This window comes from Carassius gibelio, chromosome A4 (assembly GCF_023724105.1).
Source record: "Carassius gibelio isolate Cgi1373 ecotype wild population from Czech Republic chromosome A4, carGib1.2-hapl.c, whole genome shotgun sequence".
Classification (NCBI taxonomy): domain Eukaryota; kingdom Metazoa; phylum Chordata; class Actinopteri; order Cypriniformes; family Cyprinidae; genus Carassius; species Carassius gibelio.
This window is the reverse complement of record NC_068374.1, coordinates 31,853,703-31,869,425: the sequence shown is the minus strand read 5'-3', so window position 1 is coordinate 31,869,425 and position 15,723 is coordinate 31,853,703. Positions and strand designations below refer to the sequence as shown.

Here is a 15,723-nt window from a genome sequence, read left to right as displayed (position 1 = left end):
TATACAATTGAGCTAAGAAAAAAAATTAAGAAACAAACCATGAAGAGTTTTGCATTGTGGCATTGTTGTTACGCACATATTCTCATGATTGAAATTTAATACAGTAATGCTAAAATTAAATCATATAATATTTAAACTGCAACACATTTATACGATTGTGATTTTTTTTTCTAGGCTTTATTTTAAGGCTGACTTAATTTAATTTAATTTTAAATTATATTTTAGAAAGAAATTGAAAAGAAAGAAAAATGTTTTTTTTTTTCAACAAAATGTATTACTAAATATTATATTAATGTCACAATGAAAAAAAAATCTTACAAGTTTAAACTTTATAATGAAAAATATTATTTCTATATCATAATCCAATTCTATAATGATATATTATTATTATTATTATTATTTCGAGATCAATTTTAACTTAAAAAGTAACGGGCGCATGTTGCAATGTCTTCTTTATCCACTAGATGGCAGAGAATGAACAGACATGTTAAAAACAGGGTCATTCCTGAGATCATGATTTTTGTAAAAAAGTTTTCTGCGAGGGGTAGGTTTAGATGTAGGGCGATAGAAAACACAGTTTGTACAGTATAAATACCATTACACCTAAGGGGAGCCCTACAAGAATAAGGATCCTGTGTGTGTGTGTGTGTGTGTGTTTGTGTGTGTTTTGAAGAATCCAGCTTCTTGTCAGTGCATATCCCTCCAGGAAATCGAAAGATGGTTCCACCCCCTGTGGAGTCCTATGGCACTAATTTACTAAAAGATAGATTTATACTGTACTACATATAAATATCTCTTTTATATATATATATATATATATATATATATATATATATATATATATATATATATATATATATATATATATATATATATATATATAAAGCACTTTGAACAAGGCAGGCAAAAGTTAGGCAATTAATTTAGCTTGCAATTCCACAACTTTTTTACAAATTACAGCAGTATTTGTCTATCAGAATATTTAAAATCCATTAAAATGAAAAAAAAAAAATCACAATTTCAAATGGAGAAACCGCCCATTTCACAGAATGACCTATTTATTCTCTTTAAGATTTTTTTTCCACTTTAGTAAACGTATGAGGGCATTTTCTAGCAACCTGATCCCCAAACGTCGGAATCACACACACACACACGAAATGTGTAGAGGAAGGAACACGGACTCCTCCCGGCGGGTCCCGGGCAGGAAGAGGGTGACGTCAGTGTGCAGCACTCGCAGCAGATTCAGGTTACAGTATAGTGCGTGCGCGCGCGTGTGTGCCAGTGTTCTTGAATGTCGGATGGTGGCTGGAGGAGGAAAAGCGTGTTTACACAGACGGGCCGAGCACCTGGGGAATAGAGCACGGCGAGAGGAAGTGAGCCGGCTCGCTGTCTGCCTGCACCAACTTCCTGCTCAGAGAGAGAGAGAGCGAGAGTGAAAGAGAGAGAGAGAGAGAGAAAACAGTCGGGATCCCATTACAGACCGACTGAGAGCTGCCTAGACGGCCGACAGCATGGAAAAACAGCGCATTATACGGAATTCCTTTTAATAACGTGAAAAGGGACCCCAAAAAGCCTGACCATTACGCACAAGGTATGTGAATAATCCATCCGTACTATCTGAACGCTGTATACATGGTTTTTAAATGTGTAATTACTTCATAATAACATAAAAAGGAAGAAACCTTCCAAAGTACAAGACTGAAACTTGATATCCCCCAAAAAAGAATGAACCTATGCAAACGAAGGAGCTGTTTGAAATGTTCAGAAGTGATGTTTGATGAGACTTAAATGTATACCTTTACGTAATTATTGTGTATATATATATATATATATATATATATATATATATATATATATATATATATATATATATATATATATATATATATATATAAACGAATAGATCGCTTTTGGCAGTAACAGACACAGAAGACACTTCAAGTGTTCACAGTCCCCCGTTACTTACGCGCAATTTACGCACTGTGTACGCACGGCGGAGGAAAGTTTGAATACCTGTTGAGCTCACGATTTCGTGATGTGTATTTCAAAGATTTTGTTGGTCGTACATTTGAAAGCAGGGCTGCTAGAAAAGGCTGAAATTTGGCTCCTGGCGCTTTAAACGCACTAGTAGAGTTTCAGGTTTGTCTGGAAACAGCAGCAGACTAATTGCCATGCGCTTCCGGATTGAAACTGGCAGCAGACAGTATCTTGAAAATGAGTCATTGGGGCAAACAAAGAAACTTCAGTTCAGCCCTTGGAGCTGATGTTACCCCTGCATCTGGATATGCTGGGGATTATTTGTCATGATTGGAAAAGATCGATGTTTGTGAGCCCAAAATGTTTTGGGAGACTTACTGTAAGTCACACATGTATTGACTTCAGATAGCAGATGATGCTAGAGTCTACTCAGATCCAACCCAATATGTCCCTAAATTCACCACAGATGTCCTAGCATAGTAACCAGGTGCAGTTTGTCAAGTTCATGTTCAACTATGACAACCAGAAAGTGTCCACATACTGTTCGTCTTCCTTTTAAACTTTTGTATTATCATTTGAAATGAGATGTTTTGGTACAAAAGTGTGCTTGTGTTTTAAATCTAATGCCACTTTGGATGCAGTTTCCTTCCGTTTTGGAGTTTTGGACACACTGCGTGTAAAGTCTACAGTCACGTTGCTCCTATCTACTTCCTGTATGTTTAGAAAGGTTGGATAGATTTGCAATTAGACAGGTTTTGGTGTTTTACAAAGACATCATTTCAAACACGAGGCATTTAAAACAAATATTCAATCAAAGGTGATTAGTAGGATTATTATACTGCTATTTCAGGATTTTTTTAGCCTTAATGTGACAGCATATTCTCATAAATGGTTTAAAAGAGGAAACTATTATTTTGATCAAACAGCCAACTAGATCCAACAGTTTAATGCAAGAAGTAAAATGCCATAAATTCAAGTTTAATGTAATCATTTAAAAAAAAAATTTACCATAATATTTCTGTACTTGCCTGGAATTTTTTATTTTTTTTTAAGAGAAAACATAATTTCTATCAAATAGGCAATTAGATTAAAAAAAGTTTAATGCAAGCAGTCTAAAATCTAGTTTAAAGTACAGTATAAGGAGTGTTTTCTAAACTCATTTGCTATTAAAAGCAATGTCATTCTGAAGTGTCCGCACTCTTTCTGAATCCACTATATGGACACAGACACACAGTCAGACGTTCTTGGATCTGTCTGCGTAATTTCAAGAGCTGCAGCTCTCTCTGGAGAAATGTGGTCGTGGAGAGAAGTCCTTCACGGCTCTTTTTCCCCATCTCTTAAGCAGGAGCTCCCTGAATTTTCCACTGCAGTCTGTGTGCGCAGGAAGAGCGCACATTTAGTCATGGCGAAGTAATGTCTGCGCACACCAACTAATCTTATTACGAGTTTCCGCTGGTGCTACAGTGGAGGGGTTTGTGAGCACGACGGCAAGTTTGGTGTTTAAAAGCTGTCTAGGGGCCATTCGAAAGACTGGGCTTGGTTTTTTTAGGGTCCAAACAGTCCCTGGGTGTCTGTTGTGGGATTCTTGATGGGTGTGAGCGTGTCACTTTTCGCTGGAGAGAGCCTAGAGTGCATCTTCTCACCTGAAAGATCTTCCTCTATCCCTTTTTAAACACACACATACACCGGCAATGTGTGGAGCTTTTAAAAAACAGCCTTGTCAGACAGTATATGTTGCCTGTTAAGCCACTGACAGACTGAGCTGTTGTCTGTTTCTGTGTCTACAGACATGTTCCTCCTGTCTACTTCCTGTATGGTTAAATGGGTTGGATAGATTTGATGGTGTGCAGGTTTTCTTGGTGTTTTCCATTGGCATTTTTTTTAAAAGCAGTTCTAATACAGTTTCAAGTGTTCTGGAACTTCAGTGCTGCAAAAAGTAAATGATCTGTGGCGTTTGAAAAAGACGACTGCTCGATGCATTGCTCACCTTTGGTGATCTGAGAAAAAAAAAGGTTTGAATGTATAAAATTAAGTAAAATCTACTCTGCAAAATAATATTAAAATTCAAGTATATCGTCAGCTTGCAATTTAAAATAATAAAACTAAATAGCATTTACGTTAATAACGAATATACATGGACACTGAACAGTTTTTGAAACCTCAATCTTTGGTACCCAAAAATGTAAAAGAAAAGTAAAAAAACAGTAAAAAACTAAAATGAATTCCAAAACGCAAAACAAGTTACTGAACTTCAATACTACAATAAAATTAACAAAACTGCAAATAAAACAGCAAAAACACCACCTTAATTATTTATCACACAATGCATTACTGGAACAGTGCATTGCAAATGTAGATAGATTTAATTAAATGTTAAATGTCTTTTTGAAACCTGCAATTTTTCTACTTTGAAATGAATATGAGACACTGTTATAAACGAATCAAGGAAATAAGTATTCGAGTAGATTTTAAAGTTCATATAATTTACTGGATGAAAAAAAAAAAACATTTTCTGCTGCATTTACTTCAAAACAAAATCTTTTTTGTGTGTATTTTCTACAATAATGTCAGAAATCAAGAGTTTTTCTGTGGCAAATAAGTACTTTGCTTAAAGTTTTCTTACTGATGCTTTGGTTTAGATGCTATCTGTGAACTTTTTTCATATTTTCTCCACTATTTGGGAAAAAAAACATGGTTGAACAGACCTAAAAATTACTATTGTTACTGACAAGCAGATGTTGAGAGACAGAATCCCTGTGGACTTACTGATGCCACATCAACTAACTGTAAAAACTATGGATGATTCATTTATTTCATCCTAAATTCCACGCAGTGGGTTAAAACATCTTTAAACCCAATGACCATGAAGCTGATGCATGCCAGACAACAGCACAACAACAGAGCCAATGCAGCAAGGGTGTCTTTTTGTTTAGCGTGCACTGTCTATTATTTATTTGTGTCTTAGAAAATCCTGGCTAAGGATTTAGACTTGGCTTCTGCACTGTATATGTCATTGCTTATATTGAATGATAAAAGAAGAGACTTTGCATGTGCAGTTTTTTTTTTTTAATTTTCCCTTCTTGTGATAATCTAAAAATGACTTTTACAGCCATGTTCCGTGCAGAAACCTCTCCATATGGCCAAGAACTTTTGAAATCAGCTTCCTCTGTTTATTCCTTTTGATTAGGGCAGTAAATCTGGGAATCAGGGAATCTGTTGATCATGGTGTCACATACAACATGTCTGTCTTTATGGGCGAGAGGTTTGTGCCAGCATGAAAAGAGAAGAGGAAACCTCCCGTTTGTGCCTTGTGTCCGTGGCGTTCCCGTGTTTGCTCCCCGCAGCAGGAATTCCTACCTTTCAGTTCGGGATCGGTATTCCCAGGAAGACGCCCTTCAAAGGAGAATTGGAGGAAGTCCTGATATAGACAGTTTTACGGTCGTTTAACGCAGATGCTCCGCTCAGAGGATGCTGGAGCAGGAAATGGTTTTATTTCACTTCACTGGGGGTTTGGAAAAATATAACTGGGTATGTGATGTACAGTGAGTTTTTATGTTCTGCCCATGAATCAAGTATGCGATTTAACTGTATATTGCCTCATGAGTATGTATAATGAGATCTGTGTCACATGTAGAAGAGTAATGAATGAGTGTGTGTGTGTGTGTGTGTGTGTGTGGGTGTGTGAGAAAATGCACACTACTTCCTGATAAATATCTGTAGCCTGTATTGGCAGCATTTTCCAAGGACTTCCTCCTTTGTCACCACATGTCTGGCCGAATCTTGCTGTTTCGATCTCTTTACACTCATTCTGGGTGATATTCCAACCAAAGACATCTGAAAAAAAGACCAAAAAATGCACATTTACTTTCGTGATACATGTTCTAATTTGTCAGGAATTATACACTGCTTGTTATTCAGGTGTGAAAAAAATAAGCATAATCTTTCATCACAATGTAATAAAATGTTACTTGTTTTCTTAAAATTTTTCCCACAATTTTTCGCAATTGATTTCTGATGGATAAAATGAAGCGTTTTATATGGAAATGTCACATTACTACATTAAAATGTAATAAAATTTTATTTTTACTTTTTAAATAAAATGTACTTATTTTACAAACATTTTTATCAATCCAGTTGCTAAAAGCATTTTTTTCAAAAATGTCACACTCTACATTAAATTGAAATAAAACGTAATTTTATTATTTCGTTTTTTTTTATATTTACGAATTTTTCAAACATTTCTTTTACAATCCAGTTGATCACCAACTAATAAAACTGATTTAAAAAAGTGTTTTATTAAAAAATACATCACATTTCGAAATATGACTTTACGTTTCTTCTTCATATATATATATTTATATATATATATATATATATATATATATATATATATATATTTACCCATTTTCCAGCCAATTTTCATAATCCTACTGATTCCCAATGACATTTTTTGGAAAAATACATCACATTACAGAAGCACAGTGGGTCGCGAACAGCATTTCATTTTGTCGAGTGTTTTTGATTTCAGCCTGTCCTGCTGGACTTTGGGGTCGTTTGCTTCTTTAGGCTCATTATTCAATCAATCCCTCGATGACTTCCAGAGCCGGCTGTTTGATGAGCGAAAACCAGGGTGAAAGTTTAAGCTTGTGTGTCTTTGTCAAAGTTATGTCTGCAACCAGGGAGTTCCTCTCAGCCAATAAAACATGCTCCGTGTCAGAGCTATCCACACTAGTGTGTCAGCCAGCCTCGTTTCTCCATCTACCGCTCTCAGTCTCGTTCTTTCCTTCCATCCATCTCGGGAGAGCATTGGCTCAGGCAGCAGTAAACGCCAGCCAGCCCGCCCTGTTTGACTGACTTACAGTTACCAGAGGGCATGATGTAATGCTAGTTAAAACCGAGGAGTGTGTTCAAACACACACACATATGAAAGCTTTGAATTCGAGTCAAACTGGTTTCCTCATGTCTACTGAACACCTCTCAGACCTCAACCTGAGGTCCATTACATTCCTCCACCCAGCTCTTCTTGCTGTCCTGCATCCCAACACTATCTTCTCAACTTCAATATATTAAGTATATGCATGTGTCTTAAAGGGATAGTTTACCTAAAAATGAAGTTTGTGGTCATTCACCATCATGGCATTCCAAACCAGCTTGATTTACTCTTAACTGAGAAACACAAAATGAGAAATTTCGAACAATGTTCACGCTGCTCTTTTTCACACAGTGAAAACATGCACATATTGAAATGTCTGATTGAAAATAGACAATTTGTATTTATTTATTTGTTAGTTTGTTACCATGTTATAATCTTAGGTGACTTTCATAAAGAACATGGTAATTAAAAAATAAATAAATAGATAGATAATTACGTTTTTAAACATATAATATAAAATAATTATTTATTACATATACATTTTTTATAAGATTGTTTTTTTTATGTTCTGATTAAACACCATACTTGAGACAACATTATACGTATTTAATAGTAACTGTACTAAAACGACTTATTTCTAATTTTATAAATAAAATAATAAATTATATATATATTTATTTAGCTTATTTCAGTAATTTTTTGTTATTCTTTTTCGTTTTATTTTCGACTTTCATTTCAACTTGTAACAGGTTAATTTGCCTGTTGTTTGAATACAGTAAAACGTTAGTCTTGTCACCATAAAAAAGCTCAGTAAAATGTTGCATCCCAAGGTCAAAGTGTACAGGTTTTGTAGTGGATCTATCGTTTTTTATATCCCCTTAATATTCCAGGGATGCAGAGGAAGAGGTTATGAGAGTACACTAAGGGCAGGCATGTGGCAAAAAAGGCCATGATGACAGCGGTCTAAGGAAGTTGCCCAAGAAAGATTTAAACTTCCTGTACTTTTGGGCTTTTAACATTGAAGCACTGCGTCTTCCTGTTGGAGTGAATCACAGACCACATGCATGAAGGAGTTTTGTTAACAACAAAATCCTTATCTTACACCCAATGGATCCATACTAACTGACTTTGTTGTTTAAGTCTAAGTGTGTCAGAAAAAAATCATTAATTTTCTTTTTTAACTATCAATGATCTGAGATGTCTTGTGCAAAAATGTAACATCACGCAAATCAAGTATATATATATTGTGGAACCCATTCTTTAATGAACGGATATCTCAAAGGAACATCATTTAATGGATCCTTGCTGAATAAAATCATTAATTTCTTACGAAAAATATTACAGACAAAAAACACCTGAATGGTAGTGTGAATGACAGAACTGAATTTTCATTTTTGGGTGACCTATTCTTTTAAGAATGTAATTTCCCCCTTAACCCACTTATCTCTGGTCACTCTAATCTATGTTCCTAAACAAGGTCTTGTGGATAAACTCCATGTTTACCCTGTTATTAATCTCTGTTCACCAGTGGGTGTATTTGCCTGCCTTTGAGCGGACACCTCAGAGAGGACCGCGGCACAGTTGATATTGGAACATGTGGCTTATTTGCGATTCATTCCCATGTCAGTCTTTCTGGCTTATAGCTCTTTGTTGTTTATTGGCCTTTGCGTTAATGTACAACAGAACAGGAAATGCTTGCAGAGTTTGTGAGAGGGCACCCAGGAATTACGTTTTTTGATCATGCGAGAGAGGGAAAAGGGGAAATTAAAGAGAGAGAGGATGAATTCAGGAGCATGAACGCAGCGTTCTTTAATGTGGCCGAGTTTGTACGACTGTTGCTCTGTCCTCTCCCTCTAAACCACTTCCTGTTTGGAACCTGCATGGATATTTTACAAATGCAGTCACGCTGGGAAGGATGTCTGATTATCAGATCAATTGAAACAAGCTGCCGGTCCGAGCTAATCCACAGACATGCACTAAATTTGGCTTTGTGGTACCATAGCATCCTCCTTCAGATCTTTAAACCTTGTTAGGGTCATTAAATGTGTCCTCAAGCCTCCTTTTGTTGCCCGATAAACACAGAGAGTGTAAATTTGGCTAATTTAAATTAGATTGAAACTCTTATGAAATTATGCCACACTATCACCTTGTTTACAACGATATCAGTATGAGATGCAACACTTGTTACAAAACAGCAACAAATGTTCTTTATTGGCAAACTATAGGAAACTTTCCTTAACTTTTTCTTAGTGTAAAGAACAATTAACAAAAGATGTTAAAGGTTCTTCCTGGAACCATTGATTCCAACAAAGAACCTTTATTAGACTTTATTATCAAACTTACAATTTGAATTGGTTTAATGACTGTACACTCCATTTCTGGTTCCAAAAAGAACCTTTCAGTGACCAGTTCTTAAAAGTACCATTTAACTAGATTCTGTGAAAAAAAATCAGCCTGATTATGATTATTCAATTGTAAATATACTGTTGATGTTTCCTCTGACAGAGATGGAGAGTGCAATCACGCTGTGGCAGTTTCTGCTGCAGCTACTGCTGGACCAGACCCATAAGCACCTGATTTGCTGGACGTCCAACGACGGCGAGTTCAAGCTGCTCAAATCGGAAGAAGTCGCCAAACTCTGGGGCCTGCGCAAGAACAAGACCAACATGAACTACGACAAACTTAGCCGAGCACTACGCTACTACTATGACAAGGTTACACAAGCTCATATTTAATAATCATTCTCAACAGAAAACGCAACCATTTTTGTACGGAAACAATTTTTCTTTACAATTTTTTATGAAATGTAAGTGTGAAGTTTCAACCCTAAACCTTATCATCAGTGGGGCTTAAGCAGATCGTACTAAACCACACACCTGAAATTATTCGTCAAAATATCAAGTAGTTACGAATTGCCGTTAGAGGTATAATAATCATTCTCTTTCTTTCGCAGAACATCATAAAGAAGGTGATTGGCCAGAAGTTTGTATACAAGTTTGTTTCATTCCCTGATATTCTGAAGATGGATCCCCAAGCGGTGGAGTTCGGTCGGGATGGGGGTCACGTTACAGGGGGCGTCATGTTGCAGGAGGTGGAGTCAGATTGCGGTGAGGGGGAGGAGTCTCCAAAGCTGTCACTGTCATCACTGAGAAGCCCCGCCTGCAGGAACGAGTATCTCCACTCTGGTCTATACTCATCCTTCACAGTCAGTTCCCTCCAAAGCCCGCCTCCACTGCTGCGTCCAATCAAAGTCGAGAATCAGCGAGGGGGCGAACGAGGGGAAGAAGGACAAACGGTGATTCGCTTTGTCACTAATCGATCAGAAAAAATCGTTCCCCTGGCTTCCTCGCCACCACCTGTGTCCACAGAGGTTTTCTTTGCTTCAAAAACCTCCCCTTGCTCGTCCCGTAGCCCCTCCCCCTCTCATAGCCCTGTCTATACGCTGCGGCAAGAGCGGAGTCCGGGGGCTCGCATTGACGAATCAGAGCCGAGCGCTCAGCCTCTAAATTTATCATCCGGCCACAGGGAGCGAGCCCAGAATCAGGCCAAGCCCCCTGAGAGGAGGACTGGTAGCAACGGACTGCCTCCCAAAGCTCGGAAACCCAAAGGGCTGGAAATCTCCGCCCCTTCCATACTGTTTTCAGGAAGTGACTTGGGCTCCATCGCCCTCAACAGCCCAGCACTGCCCTCAGGGTCACTTACACCAGCCTTTTTCACTGCACAGGTACCAAACTATGTCATATGTACATTTATTTTTATGTCACATATACATGCAAGCATAGGCACAAGCTAAAATAAATTAAAAACACCAACATTTAACTTCATATCAAACATTATTGTTCAGTAATGCTCAAATGTAACTAAAAATGAAACTTTAGACAATGTTTTAATGCTATGTTCATTAGAATATTGTGTCTAATGGGTTCTATCTATTCTATTGGATTCAGTTGAGAATTCAAGCTAAGCAGTAGATAGCAAGGCAGCAGTGCTTTTAGCAAATAGGTAATATTGGCCTGATTTTGTTAGGCTAATTTTATCATCTTGTACATTAGAAGTTTACTTATATTTACCAGAAGTATCAACAGTTTAGTTTAAGTATAAGATTACAAAAAGTGAAAAAAAGAGGAGGGAAAAGACAGACAGAATGTCATAAGCAAGAGAAGAGAGACCTGTAAGTAAAGCCATATGTCTGTAATCTTGCACACTACAGCATAGTGACACAGGACCGAGAAAAACAGAGCGAGAATGAGAAATTGATTTCACATGCTGCCCTATAGCCACAACCTGGTGATCCAAAGTCCATGACCCATGGGAAGCTACATGCTTGTGTAGATTTCTCTGCTGCTTTCTCTCTTAAAGGGATAGATCACTCAAAACTTTATTTAACATTGTTTACTTGCGCTCATATGCATACTCTGTTTGATTGGTTGCATGACGTTTAGACTTAGACATTTCATCCGAGCGCCAACCTCCCGCTCTCTCTCGTGAGGCCAATAAGGAAGTAACTAAAACTGCAATTCATCGACTGGCCGCTTGAGGCTGGCTGCAAAACGGAGTTAATCCCATTGACTCCCCATGTTAAAATGCCCAACTTTACACCGGAAAAAAAAAAGTTTAGAGCCTGGTGCAAAAAATTATTTTGGTCTAAATAGCTAAATTTGCCATTCATGACAACTGTGAGGGGGGTGACTTTTTTTTTTATAACTCATCCGTTTAAATTATATTAAGCCTTAAAGTTCTGCATAATTAAGGGCGTGGCTACTTAATTGGATTGGTGGATTACCACTGCTGACACTGCCGTCGCGCTAGGTGGGCGTGGCTTCAACAAGTAGCTCCCGCCTTTTTGCCCATTTTTCATTGTCCTGGAGAGTTGCACGGTGAAGTGCTGCCAAGATGGCGATGGCCTGCTCTGCACACTTTAGGCTTCAAAAACACACTTCAGGAGTCTACGGTTGACGTCATGGACACTACGTCCATGTTTTTATACAGTCTATGGTTTCATCCTTGTCCAGTATCTGCGCTGTTTCTCTCAGAACATTACACACATTTAAACTAGTGTTGCCGATATCTGTTAACCCCTTCAAATGCATTCACATCGCTGGTGTCTATTGTTGTTGCCATCACCACTACTTTGTAATAGTTGTTGTTACATTTGCTTCTTTTTTGAGTGTAAACAACGGATTGGGAAGTGTTGCCATCTTCTGGACAAACTAATTACTGCAAAATTAATTCAAGTGCATAAGTGTGCATAGAAAAATCTGGCTGTGTACATGTGTACATTCAACAACATAATGAATGTCCAGTTGATGAAACGTCTTTTTGAAAAAATTACGAAATCTGGGACCTTCATACACTGTGTGCCATTGTAAAGAGTGTAATTCTATCCATCACAGCCTATTTAAATTTAGTATGGCTCTAACCAGAGTAAGTTCCATTGTACGACATCAGAAAGCTTGAAATATAGTGCACAAGGCGTATGGATACATTTTATGGTGCCTTTCTGGAGTTCAACAGACCCTAGTCACCATTGAAAAATTGAAATTTGGACAATTGTAAACAAAAGACAAACAGATTTTAAATGACATGACATGAATGAAGTTTAACTGTTGCTTTAAATATACAGAAACATCTGCAAAAGACAGTTATTTCATAATGCCAGATTGAGCAAAATGCTTGAACAGATAAAACAAGTGCCAACTATGTCCAGGACAGTTGTCCTACGGCTTACACGAATTGCAATTGGGCTATAAATCCTTAATGCACCCAATTTGTACTGCTCAGGTGGATAAATCTGGGAAATTTCTTTTAAAAGGTTTCTCAGAGTATTTGTGCATGACAGGCTTCACATGCTATTGACTGCTAACTGACGCAAAGACGTGTCTGGACATGCAGAGACTCCCATTCGTCTTTCCAAAGTTTCAAAAAGACATTGGGATTTCATGATCTCTGACTTCAGTGACTAATACAAATAAAATCTCATGTTCCTGTTCCCCCCTTTCACAATACCTCCTCTACTCCTCTCTCTCTCTCGCTGTCTCTGCAGACTCCCTCTGGTTTGCTGTTGACGCCCAGTCCTCTCCTGTCCTCCATTCATTTCTGGAGCAGCCTGAGTCCCGTGGCCCCCCTCAGCCCGGCCAGGCTACAGGGCCACGGGTCACTCTTTCAGGTACGCACAAAACATTCTCAAACCTGTGAAAAGAGGAATCTGAAAATGAGGATATGTTTTATTTTGTTTAGCGCTGACGTGCAAGTGTGTTTTAGAAAGTGAGCGTGTTTGTGTTTGGTGTCGAATTTCAGCCTTCATGTGAGCAAGAGGGGAAATCCTGTGGATACTTCCTGTTCTGGCCCGGGGGAGAGCGAGTGTGTAGGGAGGTGTGTGTGTGTGTGTGTGTGTGAGTGTGAGTGAAAACAACAGAATGCAAACTGTTTATTTATGCTCATCTTGTATTTTGAGGGGAGGGTCCAGTCTTTACTGTAAACATCGCTAGCCAGCAGGAAACCATTAAGGTAACCACTGCGACCGCTTGGCTCTGCCTTTACAGGAATAGTGACAGTTTGTGATGTGCGCATTTACTACCACACACACACACACAGAGACAGACGTACACTCACTCCCCCACTCTCACTTCCTCCCTGGGCAGCCATAGTGGGAGTTTTCTGGTTGGTCACATGATTGTCGTTCCTGCTGTTATTGGCTGCATTGGAAAACTTTTGAGGGACGTCTGGCTTTTCTTTTTTTTCACAGTGCAATTCTTCTTGGGAACTTTTTGTGTTAATTCTCTATACCTGTAAAACGTATACCAGGAAAAAAAGATGCTTTTGAGTCAATCCGGGAAATGGATTTACTGGGGTTTGAGTGTGAGTGTATTAGGGTTTGAAAATAAGCTACAGATGTTTCCTCTGCATTGGATATGGGTGAAAAACAGCTTCCTGTTAAAAAAGGGAGGGGGTGATAACTGAAAAAGACTCTGTGTCTGTGCATATAGTCAGCTTTCACATAACAGGAAGTTTCTCTCCTAGCGCTACCGTGATGGGCTACGAGCATGTTTGTTTTGTGAACCAAAGACAGGTTTTGTTTTTGTTTTGATTTTCCTCACTGAGGTGTATTCGGGAGATATTTACAGAAACTTTTAAAAAATACCCAGGGTTTTTTGTTGTTGTTGTAAGTGTACTTTATGGTGGTACTGAACTTATGGTATTTTTAAAAATAAGGTAAATAATTAATTATTGTATTTTGGGAATAAGATTTTTAGGGGGAAATGTCATTAAGCCTTACAGGCTTAATTTTATTTGTATTTTATTTTTTATTAATATTAGGTTAAAATGAAATACGCTTTATAAAGAAACATTTACACATATTAAAATGACAATTAAAATGTTAAAAATACTAATACATATAAAGACATGTCCATTTAACATCTATAAATAAATTAATACTACTACTACTAGTTATAATAATAATAATAATAATGAAATGCAGGTAGTATTTAATTTCAAAATGAAAATGAAAGGAATAAAAAAAGTATTATTATTATTATCAATAATAATAATAAGTGTTGCATATAAAGCAACATGTCCAGGTATTATTCAACCTCATAATAATAATAATAAATCCCATTAAATAATAACTGGCTATTTATTAATAAGATTTAACCATTAAGGTGTGAACTATTATTTGGCTGGTCATCCTACTATTACTATTATATATATATAACATAGGAAGATATTGTGATTCTTCATGTGTAGCATTACCTCAATGTTGTGTTTGCTCTCCGACTCTCACAGTTCCCCAACCTGCTGAACGGGCCGCTCCCGGTACCCCTGCCCAACCTGGACTCATCTTCATCCTCCTCTTCCTCCTCCTCACTCCTCCTGTCCTCCAGTGCCCAGAAATCCTGATTTCTGAACACTTCACCTATCCCCTCCCCAGAATTATACCTTTGCTCTTACACTAAGAAGGAATTATGGACCTTCATGTCTTTTTTGAGCCAGACTGCACTTTCCCCCTCTTGTGGCCACCTTCACCTACAGCGCCCTTCAGGTCTGTTCAATTTTGGACCAGCAAACTGTGTGTTTTCTTCTGTAACTCAGGCTGCCATCCAAACAGCTCACCAAAATTCCTCTGCAAGCTCTTAAAACAGGGAATTATGATGAGGTAATGCCAAAGAACATGAAGTGTCCTTTTGAGAAGATGGTGAGTCATTGGAAACCGAGCCTAGAGAATCTGTATCCTGGAGAACATGTTCAAGACCTGCCTTTTTTGGCAAGCTGTTTGTCAGAATCTCAATTTCAGATGGAGACAAACGATGCTGGACTACGTAAAACACGTTGAAAACAGCGTAGATTTTCTGTACATCCTCTGAAGGAAAACTTCAGCGTTCCCCTGTTCTCCATTCCTAAGGTGCTTCAATTGGAAAGATCTCCCGTGTTGTTGACCAGTTCAGAAAGAGGAAACGTTTAAACCATATTAAAGGAATCTCATTAGCATTTAAGTTTATTTTTGATCTTTCCTAGGCTGTGAACCGGGTTTCTGTTCGTTTGTTGTTTGTCTGGTGTTGTATAAATTGCGTTGTATGCACTGTGCTTCAAATGTACTACCGGCTGTGCCTTTTTAGTGCGTGTAAGAATTGTGTATTTGTATTATTTTCCTGCTTAAATACGTTTTTGTAACAGACGAAATTCCATTTCAATATTGGAAAGATAAGCTTTGTAATAGTTTAGGGGTTTTTTCATTAATGCATTGATTTTTAAAAAAATGTATTCTCGTATTAATATTCTATTTTTTGCTTTTCAAGAGTCAAGAAAATGTGCCTTGTGTTTCTAAAATAAAAAGCATTGAATGCGACGCAAAGTTCTCGCATCTGAACGGACAC

At 37.7% G+C, this 15,723-nt stretch overlaps 1 protein-coding gene across 1 annotated transcript; it reads left to right on the top strand.

Moving 5' to 3' along the window:
- The first annotated feature begins 1,210 nt into the window (after window positions 1-1,210).
- On the top strand, window positions 1,211-15,695 carry LOC127977395 (ETS domain-containing protein Elk-3). The gene is made up of 5 exons (XM_052582297.1): window positions 1,211-1,591; window positions 9,356-9,564; window positions 9,804-10,574; window positions 12,894-13,016; window positions 14,636-15,695. The coding sequence occupies exons 2-5, from the start codon at window positions 9,358-9,360 to the stop codon at window positions 14,747-14,749; spliced, it is 1,215 nt and encodes a 404-aa protein (XP_052438257.1). The 5' UTR covers window positions 1,211-1,591; window positions 9,356-9,357; the 3' UTR covers window positions 14,750-15,695.
- The last annotated feature ends 28 nt before the right edge of the window (window positions 15,696-15,723 follow it).

Coding starts and splice junctions, on each gene's coding strand:
- LOC127977395 (XM_052582297.1), top strand. CDS start 9,358: ATGGAGAGTGCAATCACGCTGTGGCAGTTTCTGCTGCAGCTACTGCTG. Junction 9,565..9,803: donor TACGCTACTACTATGACAAG/GTTACACAAGCT, acceptor TTTCTTTCGCAG/AACATCATAAAGAAGGTGAT. Junction 10,575..12,893: donor CAGCCTTTTTCACTGCACAG/GTACCAAACTAT, acceptor CTGTCTCTGCAG/ACTCCCTCTGGTTTGCTGTT.